The following is an 18490-nucleotide window of genomic DNA, read 5'->3' as shown; positions in this document are numbered from 1 at the left end:
AACAGCTATGACAAGTGTTTTGCGTTTACCTGATAACGCTTTTAATAAACTTCTCTCAAGTCGATTTCTTGAGTTCTTTGCTTTCTTCTCTGTGTGTTTGGATCACGATGGAACCCTGTGCACTCGGAAATGTGGAAATGTGCCAATTAAAGAAAACAAAGTTAACTAGAAAATATCTTAAGAGAGACTTTTGGTGATTAATTGTTTTTGTTGTCTGGCTGAACTTATAAAGGCCTGCTGAAAGGACTTGTCAGTCAAAATATGACAGCTATCTTTTGCTAACGATAACAATTAAATTAAACTTTGTGTTCGTACAAATTATTGATCAGTGTGTTTTGTTTTTTGGTTGTGTTTTTTTTTCTCTTCTACTTGGAAATTTTTAAAAAGCCTTTTTTTCTTTGATATGCTAGTTCTAAAATTATCAACCGCCCACAAAAGGCAACTCTTACATTTTTTTTAGGTAATTATACAGATTTATTTCGATAGCAATCGGCTATCACCATTTGCTAAGGTAAAGTCCAGAGTCGTCTTTCTACGTTTTTCATCCTTCTCTCCGTCAGTCGAGCACAGCCAGTTCTTAGCATGATGAAAGTGCCAGATGTTGTTGCTAGGAGATTTGAGCAGAGCCTCGTCTCTTTTTCTAATACTTTCTCTGTTGTGTGTGATTGTATCCATGATCCAAGCAGCTGTTTGAAGCCCCTGAAGAGATTATGGCAGAGCTTTTGAGTCCCTCAGCACATTTTTTCTGTATCTTGAATTCTTATTTCAATTTCAAAAGATCGATTGTGCAGATGAAGAACTCTGTCAGTAACTCTTTTTTTTTTTTTATAAATGTGTTGAAAACTTCCAACAAAGCAATCTTGATTATTTGCAGTTGCACCTTTTATCTGAAGATTGTGAACAAATAACACCACGGTTGATGTCCATCTTTCTTCTGCTGTTTATTCTGCCATCAGTAAGACCGTGACATGAATCTTAAATTCATGTTTCCCTTCACAAGGAAACAGCTTAAAATATTAACTATTGTTCATTTTGCTGCTGTAACATCCACTGTATCCACTTGTGTGCAAGACCTTGTCATCTGCACTCATCCCAGAAAAATAAAAATTAGAAGCAGCATCTTGAAAGGGAAAAAAAGAACAACAACATGGATGGTTGCTCTGACAAGAACCTTGAATCAGAATCCACATTATCCACGGTCCTTCAGCTGACAGAGCCAAAGAATTTAAGTAATTAAAATCCCATTAAAGGCATGAAAGGCTCTGGTGTTCATGACTCCAAATGTACTATTGATATAACTTTCTTTCTGCATGTGTGCAGTGCCCAATCAGTTTGTAAATAGTGCGGTCACAAAATTGCATTTCGGCAGCAAGGGAGCAGTCAGCTCTTCAAGTTAATGTGTTTGAGGCAAACATGGTGATACGACAGTGGTGGAACATCTTTTTTGGCGTTTACCCTTTTAAGTACAGCTTAGTTTCTTCCAAAAGCTGGTAAATGTTCTATACTGCAAAAGAGCTACTGTAGCTAAAACTGGTAAAGAAAAACCTGACAATAGAGAGGTGTTGTCATGGTTATTGCAACACAATTTTCTGAAATTGTGGGCTGCAGTCTGGCAAAAAATTTCTTTTTTTCCCTCATTGCTTTTTTTTTTCAAACCCCACCTCACTTGCTGAAAGAGCAATAATTGCCCAAAAAAGTTGTAAGAAATATGACAGTCCAAGGCACTGACATCATATTCCCCAAGTCTCAGTCCAATTGACGAGGCCTGAGATGTGCTTGACCAGCAAACCCAAACCATGGAGGGCCAGTCCTTCAGGACCTGACGGACTCGCTGATGTCTCGGTGGCTTCTTGCACACGTTACCTTCAGAGATCTGGTGGAGTCCAGCCATGCAGATGTACACCGCAGATCTCAGAGTCACTACATTTGCTAGAGACTATTTTTCTGTGGACAGTTATTCCATTCAGACGAGAAGTTTAATGTGATCATGTTCCTTTCATAAGCTGTGAAATCCATCCTTGAACTTCAGCGTGTTTTCCGCGCCTATGTTTCTGCCTGGGCAATCATGTGGCGGCTCTGTCCTCGAATGGTTTCTGCAGTGAAGCACCGTGAGACTGACCTATTCTCCTCTCAAGAGATCTGTACAATTAGAGCAAAACTCAAAATAATGAGGAGAGCACTCAATTTCTCCTTTTACTCACCGGTACTTTTATTGTAAGATGAGCACACAGGGTGGACTAAATGTTTCTCTGATCTTATTTGACTTTTTTTTCCTTTTTTTTTTTTTTAGTGAGGTTAGCAGATAAGCCGTCTCCTTATGTACGAGAGCAGTGCGTTTATATCCTGAACAGCTGTCGCTACAGTATAGTCTTAATGTGTGTTTTGCAATGATATTTGATTTCAAGTGTGATTTATTTTTTCAAAATTGATGTAATATTTAGTCTTCTGTGAGACCCGGTATAAGATCAAATAAAAGGCTCAGAGCTGAATTTTATTTTAGAGATATTTATGTAATAAGTTTCCCAAGTGTGATGAAACTGCTGGATAAGTCTCGAGCACAAGTATCCCAAAAATGGAGTAACAAGAGCGCGACATGTAAGTGGAGTTGAAGAAAGTGCTCTCAACAAACGGCAAATCAGCCTAAGGAGCAACGTACTTTTTTTCCCCAGAGAATTGCAAATTGAAAACCTGAAAAAACTCATACTATTTAAATGTGGGATTATTTCTTCACTAGTGATTTCTTTTAGAGTATTGTTATCTTTGCATAAATTGCCAACGACAGTATGAGTTGAAGTCCAACAGCTGGACGCAAGCATGTACAGGTGGATGGTCAAGGCCTCACAAAACTCTTGTTTACAAATGTGATTTTTAAGAATAGTTGTTTATTGTGCCATATTCACCTTCTTCTTGCTCTACATGATAACACGTTTCCTTTTATCCACTGCGACTGCGTTTATAGGTCTCGCTCAGCCTGCCCTTTCTTTTTTTTTATTGTAAATAATGATAACAAAATGGAAATGTAATGTCAGGGAACTGTTTTCACACATGGTAGAGATAATGTTTTAAATATAGGAAGGGTAAAAAAAAAAAAGTAGACCTTTCTGTAAATGAACTCTGACATTTTTCTCCTTTTGTGTTGGACTGTAACGTGTGTTTTTTTTGCCGAATGAAAAGGTAGGGCAGATCAATTTCAAGGGTCATGGGAGTCATGGGAAAACGTATTACTTTATATGTTATAGGAATAGAGTTATAACCTATTCAGTTTCTGTTTAAATACATATCTATATATCTATATATATATATATATATATATATATAATGTATGAATCAGATACGCAAAAAGGGGGGTTATAATGAATGAAACAATGCAGGTGTATTATTTATTCCCCATCAGTGACACCGATTATCATATGAAACTCAAAGCAGGTATGTGATAATTTCTCGGGGTTCATGTTCTGATGTTCTGGGTCTCTGGAAAGCGCCTAGGGAAAACTTGTATCGCAGTAGAGGCTATATAAATAAAGCAGAGATCAAGCAGCTGCCAATGCCAAACACCTTGCACACAGTTACAGCACCCAGGTTTCACCCAGCACCCCTTGCAGGAGGTGGGTGCACAGGAGGGCGGTCCCGCATAGCTCCGGGTAGTTGCACACAGTTGTGAAGCCTGCATATTTATTTGTTTTTAATAACTTGCAGCCCTTTGTCTCTTTCTCTCCACAGCTGTCTCTACACATACAGAGGGTGAGGACAAGATCCAAGTCCTGTTGATGGTGGAGTGCGGAAGGTATGACTTTGGGAGGGGGTGATTTGATAATTGGTGACATATTTGCGATACGGCAAGGATATGCATCAGGCAATGTTGTTAGCTTTGACTTTGCCTTTTGTCTTGTTAGTCCGCATGCACTCCACCTACTGTAACCATCTGTGGCAATTAAAGCCTCGCTAGACTTCCTGCCCGCGTTAGAGAGAAGAAGTACGACGGCAACACTCTGAACTCACACAAGCGCAGAGTTTCAGTCTCACTTTTAAAGTAATGCAACAAGACTGTGAGCTTTCGCCGTTAATTGCTGTTTGTTTGCCTGCTTTTGATCAGACCTCATGGGAGAGTAGCATTTGTTAAAAGATGTGTGTTCTGGAGAAGCAATTTTGGATTCCTTTAATCTTATTGGATGTTTAATTAATTATTTTGAAGTAGCCAGACATACCAACTTCAATATTAGAACAACAAGTATCACGTTGTAGCTGAAAACAATGTTGTTATTTTTCACCCACAATGCCCCCCTCCCTCTATTTTTACAGAACAGTTTACATCCACGGCTTCAACAAGATGGACTTTTCCCTGTGGCACTCTGCCATTAAAAAGGCTGCTGGCACTGATGGAAATGCACTTAGTGACCAACAGCTGACAAAAAATGGTGTCCCTATTATAGTGGATAGCTGCATTGCTTTTGTCACACAGTACGGTGAGTTGCTGTCCACTTATTTCCGGAAAAAAGTTACGGAAAATAACATAAGGATCTCGATGACTAATATTCAGATTTCTGCTTGAGAGGGTGATTCATCCTGTACACTGAATTCAAATGAGTTTTTTTTTTATGCTTTCTGTATTAATGACACTTTACAGCGACAGTGCACTAGTTCTTAACAGAGTATAACACTATATTTCTATATTAGTTTCAGTGTTGCCTTGCCATTGCATGGCAAATTTAAAACCATATCTAAAGCCGTTAAAATGGAACAGGACGTCGATATAGCTTACGCAAACAATTTCATACTACCTGCAATCTCAAGACATATGTGATCGTTTTTAAATCCCACAGCTCAAAGGACCACAAAGATGCTCGGCTCTGAATAATTGTACTTTGTCCTAATCTGTCTTTTATTTTATTTTTTTCCTCTACCAATGCTACTAGTCCTTTAGTAAATCAGCACCTTCTGACACTGTGCGCAGGTTTGTGCCAGGAGGGCGTCTACCAGAAGCCCGGGGATCCAGCCCGGGCGTCTCTCCTCCTGGAGGAGTTCACCCGCGACGCCCGCAACGTGAAACTGAGGGAGAAGGAGCACCAGCTGGAGGACGTGACCAGCACCTTGAAGAGCTTCTTGTCCAACGCAGAAGATGCGCTCCTGACCAAGGAGCTGTATCCGTACTGGGTGTCGGCCCTGGGTATGTGAGGGGTGTCACGGACGTGGGAGTGCAGCTGGCATTTCACACCACCATGCAGACTTTTAAAGCATTTTAGAGCAAACCGAGCAAAAACGATGTGAGATGACTTCACATGTATTTATCTTCCCATGGTTCATGTCTGTCATGCAGATGAGAAGCACGAGCAGCAAAGAGTGAAGAAGTACTCCGCTTTTATCGAGAGTTTGCCAAAGATCAACCGGTCGACCTTGGAGGCTCTGCTGCAGCACTTATACAGGTTTACACACACACACACACACACACACACAGGCCTCACACTGCAGACAGGTTTAGTCCCAGTTATTGTGTACTGTGGTGTCTGTCTGTGCCTTGATCTTCTCGTATCACCATAGTGATATATGGAGAAATTGTACTTCCTCAGTTTTTGCATATAAAATGTGCAAAACCTCAAAGGTGTTGCACCCAGAGTGGCCCACCTGCCGATTAGCCCGACGCCCTTTATCTCCTCCAAATGACCCTCTGCTCTCCCTCACAAGGGTGTTTGTTTCTTCTTTTTTTTCCCCTAACCAAATCTGGGTAGATTACTTTTTTTTTTTATATCATGTCATAAATAACTCATAATAGATATGGAAGCAAGTTCTTCAAAAAATAAAAGCTTAATTAGAAAAAGGCTGAGAATCTGTCTGTGGGTTGAAAAAGATGAAAAAGTTCCATATTGTTTGTTCAATTTACTGGCATTTCCATCCGAGACAGATTGTGTGGCACATCATTGAAAACTCAGCTAATTAGCAACCATATTGCTGAAGTCTACAGGATCAGTCAGGCTATTTTTTTATTTTTATTTTGTTATCCGTAGGAGTGTTGTTGTTTTTTCCTTTTCTTGGTTATTGTCTTGGTTAATGTTGAATTTTCAGTATTCTCATCTTTAGATATTCTGAACAATTAACTTTACATGTAGATCTTTAAAGGTGATAAATTATCATTTAGCACTGAATAAAAGAATAAAACTTAAAATGCACATCATTCAGAGCTGAAGAGAACTGTCCTGCTGCAACATCGAGACATAAAGATGTTACTTCTTCCACCTGTAATTAGATCAAGATACACACACACACACACACACACACATACTGCTGTCGTTATGTCTCATTCACTGGCCCCTTCCATACCTGCACAGGATAGTTGCGATTAAGCTGTGAATTATGTCGACTGTTTGGAGAAGACTTAATCGTCCCAGTGCTGAGATTGGCCCCAGGCCGAGCATTTTATTCAATTCCGTGTGCGTTGGTGCCACTGTGAGGGATTATGAGTGCAACTGAGCAAAAGATGTGATGGGGTCGGCGTTGATCTGTGTGGCTGTGTCGGGGCTTTTACAAACATGTTTATCTCTGTCATTCAGGATTCAACAGTGTTCTCACCTCAACCGCATGCCGAGTGAAAAATTGGCCTCCGTCTTCTCCTCCTGTTTGTTCCAGACTCGGGGACAAACCCCACAGGAAATTAGCGTGGTTCACGACCTAATCAGCAACTACATTACACTCTTCAGTGTGAGTAAAAAAAAAAGTGCCCTTTTATTTCATGCCATTAGACTGCATTGATGGAGGTGAATAAGTGATTGGGAGGGATGACAAGTGCTCACTGGTCACTTGAAGTAAGGTGTTATTTTATAATTTTTTTTCCACACATTTTTTCTACACAATTGCATCACCTATTTTAATTAAAAAGGAAAACGTATTTACTGCTGTTGTGCTACAGGCATTGTATTTTTGCACATGCTGCCCACGCCTCCACAAAACACACAGCACATAAATTAAACAGGTCACAGGGAACAAAAAAAAGGAACAATGGTAAACTGTTCAGGATGTGTTTCATTTGAGGCAAATTCAGGCTTATGACTGTATGCATAAGAGGTCAAGAGGTCAAAGGGATATGGTGTAACCTTCGAATAAAAAGAAAAATCATATTTTATTTTCCCCACTTGAAATTTAAAATACACTTATTTCCGCTGTACTGTTATAGTTAAGCAGTGCAGTCACGCCATCGATTAAGTAAATGGACACTGGAAGAGCACAGTTCCTCACCGAGGCTAGTGTCCCTTCTAGCACCTTTTACGAGATCGGCACAAAAGTTAAAAAAGTTCTTTAAAGGTTTTTGTGGCTCTAGTGGCCTTTATTGAGAAAGTAGGTGGACAGAAAACGGGTAGAGAGAGGGGGGAGACATTGCAGTGAAGACAACAGGCAGGGACTGGAACCTGCGCTGCCTGCACGAGGACTACAGCCTCTACAAATGGCGCCTGCTCAACCCGCCGTTTTACGTTTTCCACATAAGTTCAATGAAATTCATCCTGGCTGACGAGAGTCAGACAGATGATGGAAGCATGTCTTATCGGGGCTCTCGGCTGCAGCAGAGAAATAAACAAACACCCAGCTTTTCAAATGCAGGTAGAAGATGCTTTCCAGGAAACAATCGTAACTACAGTGTGGTTAAAAAAAATCTATTGCTCGCTGGTGCACATGATGACAAAAGAAAAAAAAAATTTACCCTATGATGGCCCATGATCCAAAAACAGAAGTGCGCACTTTCGTCTAGGCACAAACTCCATTGTTATTGCTTTTGTTTTATTTTAAAGATATCATTTTCTACCTATCTATAGAGGAGAATTAACAGTGATCCTCTTGCCTGGCCTGAATGACTGTTGACTGGATCACTGGCAGGAGGAGTGTGTGAGTGTGTGAAAGGAGATTTTCCAGTTGGAGTAAGTTAATTGGAACACCTGCAGAATGTCTTTTATCAGAATCCATTGACTGTTAATGTTATCATTAATTAAAGCAGCACAAATGAACTTTTAGAGGTTTTAGCCCAAGAGGCTCTCGCTATAAATGTAAAGGTTACGTTTCTTTTATGACACTGTTTCAGGTGACATTTATAGATGGCTTGACAAATACTTTACTCATCCCTGAGGGGGAATTCGGGTGTCCAGTGGCTCCAGGATTTGCTAAGAGACTAGGCCACACTCATGCCATGATTAAAGACAAAATAATTCAAGATAAATTTGACAATAAAGTATAATCAAAAGCAGCTATAAAAGGAAACATGGGTCAAGAGTGTGTTCGCATGAGAATCAAATCAGTTTGTGTGAGGGATGAATGGGGCCAGAGGACGTTAAAAAGTCTTATGGCTAAAGGGACAGATGACCTTCTGAAGCGATCGGACCTGCAGCTCCTCTTGTAGGAGAGTTTAAGTTTTTCATCTGTCGTCATTCTGTCCTTACCTTCTTCCTTTTGTTGCCTCCCCCATGATGACCACTAGCTGTGTGAGGTAGCACCATATTTGTCATAAAACGGTATACAGCTGTGACAAAAGGTTACTGGGCTGTTTTGTTGATACTTACTAAAAACGATCAAATATTCCTTAAACTTCACATTTAAACTAATTTAAGCATAGGGGGCAAAAAAACTCCTTAGTGTTGCTTTAATTGCAAGAGCTCTAAGATGACCTGGAATCTTTCACTAAAAGTCTCGCGGTACTTACTAGACCAAAATATTTAGCAGTTCTTCATGTGTGGTCCTTTGTTTTCTTTGTTTCATTGAGACGCCAAACTCAAATAGAGACGTCGTCGTCATTTTCACTGTGGTTGTATCCAAAAACAGCCAAGTGGTAGCACCACAAGTTCACATGCATGTGCCTTCGTTTTCTAGGATAACAGCAGCTCCTTGCAGACTGTTTTTGTCATTACTGATTGTCAATGGCTACTGTTTTCATATCAGTTCAGTTCAGTGAGGGTTTTCATTTGTTACAAACTCTCATATTCCTGGCCTTTTTTATTTGCCCAAAGACCTTACCTTTCAAATTGTTCATCTTGCCGAAATGTACAATATTCTTGTCGTTGCAGCCTGGGAAAAAAGAAAAATTCTCTCGATCTTTGGCCCCTGGTGTCTCATCCAGAGGTTTTAAGTCGCCGTGCTCCAACAGTTTAACTCTGGTGACATCATACACTTAGGGCTTAGCTCCTCAGATTTTAGATGGCTCCTTTGAGATCCCAGAAAACATTTTCGCAAGTTGTAGGGGGGCATCGTATCTTAATGTGTGAAACTGGTGAACTTACCTTTTCAAAAGTTTTACAATGAAACTGAGCAGAGAACAAAGTAAACACACTGTATTTAATTGACATTCAATTCTAGTCTCTCTTTTTTGAACACAGAGCGCTTTACACTGGAAACCACATGCACTCATTATCATGTGTTCATACAGAGATGTAAATGCGTTTCCACTACATGAATTATATATAATGAATATATAAGTGGGGTGTATTAGCAAACCACTAACCTGCTCTAGCTACTAAGCCACAGATTGTAAAGTTTCACTAACTGAAAACTCAATAAAGGGATTGCAGTTAACCAGCAATGCGCATTAAAATATATGCATGATATCGTCAGTAGATGTACCTTTTAACAGCCCTGTTTAACATCACATTAAATAGCTCTACGCCGCAGTCAAATCTCTTTTTTTATACGTCCCGGTTAGGCCATAAGAGATACTGTAGGAAACTTGTAGCACATGCAGCAACAAACAGTGACAGCGATGAACAGAATATCCAGCTACAGTACGTCCTTGTAGCATATTTAAGCCGAGCAACGTTATTTACACATTCTTGCTTCAACTGTCTTGAGGAGCAGCACAGTTTTTTTTTTGCCAAATCTCCACAAAAGCTTCGACTTTGCTGATGTGTGGGTTGGAGGGAGCGGTGCGGGATCAGTGTTCACCTTGGAGAGCTGCCTGGCTTACCGGATACGCAGCACAGAGTGACTGCTAATTCCCAACGAAATGCCTGGATTCGTCCTGTTCAGACGTTAAAGGAGGGGCGTTAACTTCAAATCGGTTCGGGACGCCAGCAGACGCATGACAAATAGCCATTAAGCTCAACCAATCACGGAGCCAATAGCAATGAATAAACTCTCAGTGACATAAAACGAGTGAGACGTCTCACTAATTAAAGCGTCAGTCCTGCGCTGGGTGTCGTTGACGCAGCCTATTATCAGGTCTAAACACACCCAAGACGAGTTTGTGAGCACCTCACAATCTTCTCTGCCATTCACACACCAACAAAGAAATTTGTTCTCTGAAAATGATTATGATGTAAAAAAAGAAAGAAATAGTTGGAATGAGAGATTTAATTTCTCACGCAGAGCATCTTGAAGGAAAATAGTATTTACTTGGTGCTGGTACAGGCAACTTTTACTCAGAAATTAGTTTTTAACATTTTCAAAATGACTCACTTCTACAGCCTGCACAGGAAAGGTTCTTTTAATTTTGTCACTCTGAGAGATTTTATTCAAGTGTATTCTGATCTTCCATGGATTATATTTAAGTGCTGAAATTAAGATGACGACTGCAGAGCGTACTGGTGATTCAGTCAAGCAATTTAGGGTTTTAATGTCACGTGTGCGTTTTCTGTGGCGTTTTCAACAGGTGAATGACGAGCAGGTGCAACAGATGGAGAGAGAGAACGGCTTCATCGCGCGCTGGAACGACAAGAAGGACACCGCAGTAAGTCGGCCCACAGAAGTTCCCGCTGAGTGCACACGCTCGCAAATAAACAATTTGCGAGCGTGTGCATTGATTTGTCTGCATGCATCAGGGAATGAAATGCAAGATTTATTTGAGCAGGCTTTCTGTTTTTCTGAGGAGGAAGAGAGGGGAAAATAGTGGGAGGAACGGGGGGGTAGGCAGCATGTGGGGAAGTAAGAACAGCTTTGTTTATTTAAACCTTTGTGGAAGGTGCTTAATGGGTGGATGCTGGGAAAAGAGAAAAATCACATGGTGCCTGGTGGTGTTAAAATGTGACGGTTGTTTATGAAGGCTGCCCCCCCCCCATACCCTCCCTCCACCTTATCAATAGTGTTATAGAGCATTCCGGGGTTACATATGCATACTGTACTTTATGATATATGAATAATGTTTGATTTTATTGCCTTATTTTGACCAACTATCATCACTGCTTATATTCATACACGCAAGGTCATTAACCTTATTGATACTAATGATTAAGTGAAGATATTAACATATTTTATAAACTGGCCTTACCGTGTGCCTCAACTGTGAAAGCTGGTGAAATGTTCCAGGATGCGATAGCTCCATACATTACATATTTAAATATTGCATTAGCCCTTGGTATTTTCTTAATAAGGTGATTCCTAACAGCCGGCTGCATACAGTATGTTTATCACTTGCATAATATATTTATAAAGCAGATATAACCACTGTTTACTTGAATAAGTTCACACGGTTGCATAAACAAAACCTCTCATGTACTCTAAGGGATGAGAGCAAGGCACGCCTGCTCGGTCATGCCACGCTGTTAGAGCCAGATTGTCTGCAGCTATTGAGGGACAAAAAAAGCAGAAATACAAGACATTAATTTTTGGTTAAAAAAAAAACAAACTAAAAGCTGTAAGCTGAAACATTCATTATATTCATTCATTATATTGCTGAGCTGCCTTCTGGGCTGGATATACGAGAAATGTTGGCAAAAAGATGGAGTTTCCCACTCTGAGATTTATAAATGTTGCACTTGGAGTGGTTATTTGTGACTATTCATCAGCATATTTTTTCTAAATATTTTAAAAGCTGTCATGAAAATGTACTTTGGCCAACAGCAATATCAACCTAATACAAAAATGAGCTTTTAGCCTTCATCAGATTGTTTGCTCTGAGCGAGTTTTAAGGAGTTTGAATATCCAGAGATGCCCCTCAAACTTTACACAATCATCCTGTAGATGTGTGTTTCTAGGGAGAAAATACTAAACAAACTCATGAATAGCAGAGCTGCTGCTTTTGGAGTGATCCTGCAATCAGTGCAGCAAGATTATGCAAAACCTTTAACTTTCATTGGGGGGAAAGACTGAAGATAAAATCTGACAACATTTCTTTCTTTCAAGCTGCCAGTACCTGTTTTACATTATAATACTGTGAGCTTTTTGTTTGTATTGATTTAGTTTATTGATTCACTCATCTCACATTGTTTTCTGATCCCCAGCGTGTTTCTGTTGGATGAAAAACTTAAACTCTGAAAAGTGATCCGTGTGTTGTTTCTGACCACTGACCGGCCATAGCTGTCAATATGAGTATTGATGACTACGACACAAACAACCAAGGAGGTCACATCGGACAAGTTAATTGTGTGTGATTTAGCCAGGGTTTGTGATGAAACAGCTAACAAGGGGTCTTTTAAACGGTGTATTTGTACATAAAGGTAGAACTAGATGCTTCAGGTGCTTTTTCAGAGAACAGAAATGCATCAGTCAGCATCTGCCCAGCGCCGCTTATGCTAATGAGCCATGTGGAGCCGAAGGCTGGCGGCTGGTCTGGTGAAGGTTGTAAGATCAATGAGGTAATAATCGAACCTGAAAGACACCAGACGATAACTGGGCGACCTGGACTGAACAAAACACAGAATGACTTCGTTCTTTTCTCCATTCCAGCTTCAAACTTCCACTGTGAAATGCTAGTTGATTTCCTTATTCAATTTGTTTTGTAAAAGATTAGTTGAAACAAAAGACGCCGCCAGTTTCTTTTATAGAAAATATTTCCTGTACTTTTTTTATGCCTGACTTGATTGGAAAAAGAAAGACATCCTCTCTAGTTCTATTTATTACTTGTTGTTCTTTATTTTGTAACATATCCAATATTTGCTAAATGTACTTAATCTTCCTTGAGTCACACAACAACACGCAAGAAAATGAGTGCAAAGCATCGCAAGGTGGCTCCTTACTTGTGCTTGACATTTTCACAATTACAGGTTTGTGCTCCACTGGCTTGGATGAGTGTAATTGTTGTCATTTTAGAGCCGGAGATGTCATGAAGGGCTCCATCCCTCTTATTATTGGATACCGAAAGCCAATAATGGAGAGCAGTTCACCTGTCCATTAAAATGACAAAAGAAAACTATTTGTAATTTCTAGACAACGGCGAAATGCTCACTTAGTTTTTCATTCTCTCGAGGACCTGGCCAGAGCCACGGCCTCAACCAGAACAATCCTTTTTAAGAAGTTCTTATTTTATCTTGAAAACATTTCAGCTCCAACATTGATAAAGCTGTAATGATTGGCACTGACAAATCACATATTCCTGGCAGCTTCACCTCCTGCACGCCAGGTGAAGCTTGTAAACATTGCAGTTTCATTTTTGTCTTATAAGCTAGAACAAAAGAACTTGGTTCTCTTGAACAGGAAATTAAAAATACTTTAGCTTCATATTTTTCATACTTCTATAAATGTAATCTAAAAGTAATGTGAGGTTTCAGAAATATGGACTTAGCCAGGTGTGGGCCGTTTTTCCCTTTCTTCAGGAGCAATGGTCTGGAGTTGATGTCAGGTATTGAGCTGGTGTTTTACTGAAGCTGCCAACATGAAGTCCAGGGTTCTTTCAGCTAAAGACGGATGTGTGCTACAGAACCTTCAGCAGATGATCAACAGTATTGCCAGTGCTCCGTCTTTGGTTATAAAACATGGATTCGTAGTTTATCAATATACTTTCTACGGAGGAAAAACAGTTGTGCCAAGTCATAGAAATGTAATCGGCAGACTTGGCGTGCTCACTCAAAAAGACCAAAAGTGTGTCACCGGGTTCCAGTCCAAAAAACATGTCAAAAAATCAAAATCTGACAGCATTCACTGTAAGTACAAAACTTTTAATATATGGTTAAACGCTGCTGTGCAGTGATTTAACCATATATTAAAAGTTTTGTACTTACAGTGAGTGCTGTCGGATTTTGATTTCTTTAAGTCATAGAAATGGACAATTAGATTCTGCAAAATGCTTTATTGTGTATAATTATTTTTAATTTGTAAAATACTCTATAACATCTAATAGTTTCAGTTTAAAAATCAGTTATATTATTGCAGAGGACACAAACGAAGCACTAGACAGCATTTTGCTCAGAATCAACTCTTCTTTCATTTCTCATCAGAACAAGCAGATTTTTCTGGAGTCTCTTCAGCATATTTGAACACCGTCAGCAACCTTGAAATGAATGTAAAAGGAAATCATTTCACTTCTGGTGTTAAGAGAATTATTCAACCTGAAACCCCACTTTTCCCAGCCGTCCTGTCTCACACATGTCCTCTTTATTTATTCTGCATCACATTAACATTAACCAGACTATATTTGCTCCAAAAAAGGTGACCTCTAGTTTCTAAAATTCTTCTATTTATTTTATTTCTTTTCTATTCATGTGACATTTAAAATGAAATTGTCCAAATTAATGCAGCTCTTTATTTTTTAATTTATTTTTCTAGTTCTGTCCAGCCGGAGATTTGATCTTTGAGGTGTATCTGGAAAGAAGAGAGCCAGAACAATGCTGTTTGATAAAGGTGAGGTTGTGAGTCTACGTGCGTACTCCCGCTTTCTACATATCCTTTTAGTGAGGTGAAATGAAGAGACTAAGGGAAGATTGGAGGATGGGGTGAAGCAGGAGAAAAGAAGAGGGTGGATGGATAGAGAGAGAGAGAGAGAGAGGGAGGTTGATAGAATAGGGCTGAGACATTTGAGGTTTAGCCTGATGGGATTACAGCGACTGGAATGAAACAAAGACAAACTAATCAAAAAATCTGTTTAAATTGTGAGGGTAATTGTATTTTCCAAGGGTTGCAGGCTGCTGTAGGTCACAGACTCTTTTCACAGGACGGCAGCAATACTAGCGGGATTAGGGTTAAAGAGGAGTGCTCGGCTGCACAGTTTGACCTTGACTTCTTTGTCTTTGTGGAGGAAGGCAGCAAACTTGCTTTGTTCAGCCCTGCACTCAAAACACAACAATTCATTCTAAATCCTGGTTGTGCATCAGGATATCATCATATTTTGTTATTATTTCTAAATATATATATTCCTTTGTTGTTTTTTTGGAAGGTCTCTCCCAGTATGCGGCCCTCAGAGCTTGCAGAAACTGCACTGAGCATGAAGAATGCCACTCTGAGGCCAGATGACTTCTGGACCACCTTTGAAGTCATTGAAAATGGAGAGCTAGGTATGCAGGAGGTTTCTGGTCCCGTCAAGTCGCTTTCTTACAACGCCTTTTCATCCTCATTCATCTTTCTTTCTCAGGAAGTCATTTGTGAGCTCCAACTCTGGTCAGAGGGCGGTACTTAGAAAGAATTGGCTAATGGTTTCCAAGAAGTTGGACGTTAACTCGTATGCAATATAAAATGTTTATGATGGGAGAAAACCAGGAAAAACCTATTTCTGCTTCACAAAATGATCCTGGTTGACCGTCACAAGCAGGAAGGGTATTACAGCACTGCATCACTTTGAAATTTCGGTGTCCCTGCAAAATGACATGTGAGGGTTACCTTTTGGACCAATCAGTTAGGATTTAGAGGGGCAAGTATTCACAAAGACCAATAATTGACAATGTTTTGCAATATGGTTTAAGGTCTAGAACAGGGGTCGGCAACCCAAAATGTTGAAAGAGCCATATTGGACCAAAAACACAAAAAACAAATATGTCTGGAGCCGCAAAATGAAAAGTCTTGTATAAGCCTTAGAATGAAGGAGACGCATGCTGCATGTTTCTATATTAGTTATAACTGGGTCCTCGGCTGCAAATGTAGCCGCTAATGTCTTTCCACATCACTCTTTTTGTTACACGAATCTAGGGAAGATTATTAGGGCCAGGCAGGAGAAAAATAAAATAATATTTTAGAGGAGGAAGATTTTTTTTTTCATTACGCACTTCAAGAAAAAAGTTGAAATGTCGAGAAAAAAGTCAAAATGTCGAGAAAAAAGTCAAAATGTCGAGAAAAAAGTTGAAATGTCAAGATTAATGTTGAAGTACAATCTCGAGAAAAAAGTCAAAACGTTGAGGAAAAAAGTCGAAATGTCAAGATTAATGTTGATGTACAATCTCGAGAAAAAAGTCGAAATGTTGAGAAAAATGTCGAGATTATAAGGGAAAGGAAAAGGGAAGAAAAAAAAAGAAAAAAAGAGAAAAAAATAAGAGAGGAAAAAAGGAAAAAAAGGTCAAACATTTTTGAAAAAGCTCCAGGAGCCACTAGGGCGGCGCTAAAGCCGCGGGTTGCCGACCCCTGGTCTAGACTCTCTACTTTGCATATAATTTACAAAACGAGCAATAATTATACAATTACTTTTCCTAATAATTATAGTCGGTTCCTGTTGTTTCGCTGCAGGAAACCCTGTTTGCCCCCCCCCCCCCACCGCGCCCTCGGTAAACGGGAACTAAAGAACTCCACTCCACTGTCATGCAGTTTAATCAGCGCCGAAACTTGTAAAGGGCAACGTGTTTTTCTGCACCTCGGATAATCCGGGCAGACACAGCAACACTCTTCGCTAATTACCACTTTTTAGAATTTGTTTGATGTAATTAAAAAGGCATTTTAATCAGGGGTGAAAAGCATCTGTGGTCACACATACTTCATTCTTATCGTAAGGCTGAGGGGTCAGAGAGACGCTTGTCCTGTCATAACTCGGCAGGGATATTTATTGAGGGCTGGGAAATCTAGTGACGTTTCCACACAGTGATTTATCTGCCGTCTGTTCATTTATGTTCATACCCTAATTGTCATCAATGCTTATAAATGCTTATGTACTCAAGTGTTGATATACTGTATACTGTGGCTGTTTACTTTTTCCTTTTCTCTGAATACTTTTCTTTTGTTAGAAAAAATTTGAATTGTGCATTATGCATCTTTGCAAGTAACATTTATATAGTAAATATTTTTGCTTTAAACCTTCCACTGTGATCTAGTGGATGTCCAGTTAGCATCTCATCACTATTTCTGCTGCAAACCATATTTATAGATCCCACTTCCTTTCATCCATGGGCCGCGCAATTAGAACGCACTAGCTCCGATGAACCAGCGTCTGTGAACTTTTAGTTCGCTGAGGATTTATCCAAGCATCATTGATTTGATGATGTGCACTTTAATGAATCATATTGGACATCATATGTCATAGATTACCTTCCTCTTTCTTGCATGATCGACTTAAAGAGCTGACCCACCTCATCCTGCATTAATATGCTCTGACGGCTCCTCATACTTCACCCATCTGCATTTGATCACAGAAGAAGCACGAGGGAAGTCAGATCTGTTGTGACGCCGCTTACCTCGCCGTCCCTCTGAAGTGCTCATCAGTTGACTGAGGATTTACACCTTGCTCTCATGTTTGTTTTCCTCCTCACAAAGTTGTAGAGGACACGTCGTCCTTTTCTAAAAGTGAAGGTGTGTTGAATACAGAATGTGGGAGCTGAAAGTTCAGCATATTTTACATGCCAAAACAATATATCTGAGGAAGAGTAAACAGTAAAGCTATTTTGAAGGCTGCAGCGTGACAGGTTGTGCTCATAAAAAGCCTAAAAAAGGGGAGGGAAAGTGCGTTAATTACCCATTTTGGAGGAAAGCTTCAGATAAACAGCATTCTTGAGGACAATAGGCAGGAAAGGGGAGCTAATATTTGTTGGGAAATGAGGAACTAATTCCATGGCATGGGTCTGCAGAGATTTCAAGGAGAAGATTAGCCCAATGTTATTAATAAGTTATGCCATTGTGGCTCTTTTTGCCTCCTTTGGTTATGAAAAACATGGGGGTGTAGAGATGGAAGCATCGGAGCAAGGGTGGCGGTACACAAATTATCTGCCTTTTTTTTTTTTTTGGCTGATGGCATGCACCCTGTTCGCCAATTAGGGAGAGATAATAGGTCTATTTTGCACATGAGTGTGTTTTTATAATCAAGTACTGATATGCTGTAGATAATTTAAACTGCTCTGTGATGGAAATCGGAGGCTCAACAACAGCATTTTGTTATGTGGTTGGCATGAATTAGTCGTGGATTTTCTGACGTAACATTGTAGATCTCTTTCATACAAGATCAGCTCAGGATGGCAGGTGACATCGTCAACCATTTCAGAACTATTTGACCTTTTAGTCATTTCTCTCCTTCTCACCCAAGGCCTGTTATACTTCCTTTCCTTTACAGAGCGTCCTCTGCACCACAGCGAAAAGATTCTTGAGCAGGTGTTGGAGTGGAGTACGCTGGACTGTCCCAGGTCTGCTTTTCTCATTATAAAGAAGTTTCCGGGGGCCAAAAGAATAGCTGAAGGAAAAGGTAGAGTATGATATCAAAGATGAAAAACCATGAAGTGTTTCCTGTTGCGACTGATTGCAAACACTGACTACACACTTTATTACCTGACCAGGTTGGACTTGCGTTTGTCTTAAGAACCAGATTGACATGTTCAAGAAGTCAGTGCGAAATGATCTTAATTTTGTGACATCACACTGGACGTAAACTGTAATCATGAAAGGATGGTAAACCAGCCAGGCGTGAACCTGGAAC

General features: G+C 39.9%; 1 protein-coding gene across 3 annotated transcripts in view; it reads left to right on the top strand.

Annotated features, from left to right (window-relative positions):
- The window catches only part of arap2 (ArfGAP with RhoGAP domain, ankyrin repeat and PH domain 2), a 143819-nt gene that overhangs the window by 109926 nt on the left and 15403 nt on the right, over nt 1-18490 (top strand). For all 3 annotated transcript variants that reach the window (XM_061709774.1, XM_061709772.1, XM_061709773.1), the window contains 9 exons: nt 3721-3784; nt 4300-4463; nt 4952-5164; nt 5315-5420; nt 6543-6690; nt 10613-10690; nt 14440-14514; nt 15047-15164; nt 18131-18259. In XM_061709774.1, coding sequence (XP_061565758.1) covers nt 3721-3784; nt 4300-4463; nt 4952-5164; nt 5315-5420; nt 6543-6690; nt 10613-10690; nt 14440-14514; nt 15047-15164; nt 18131-18259 — 1095 coding nt within the window. The remainder of the gene's footprint in view (nt 1-3720; nt 3785-4299; nt 4464-4951; nt 5165-5314; nt 5421-6542; nt 6691-10612; nt 10691-14439; nt 14515-15046; nt 15165-18130; nt 18260-18490) is intronic.

Source organism: Cololabis saira, chromosome 20 (genome assembly GCF_033807715.1).
Source record: "Cololabis saira isolate AMF1-May2022 chromosome 20, fColSai1.1, whole genome shotgun sequence".
Lineage (NCBI taxonomy): Eukaryota > Metazoa > Chordata > Actinopteri > Beloniformes > Belonidae > Cololabis > Cololabis saira.
Note: the sequence above shows the minus strand (reverse complement) of the source record. Positions and strands in the feature narration are given on the sequence as shown.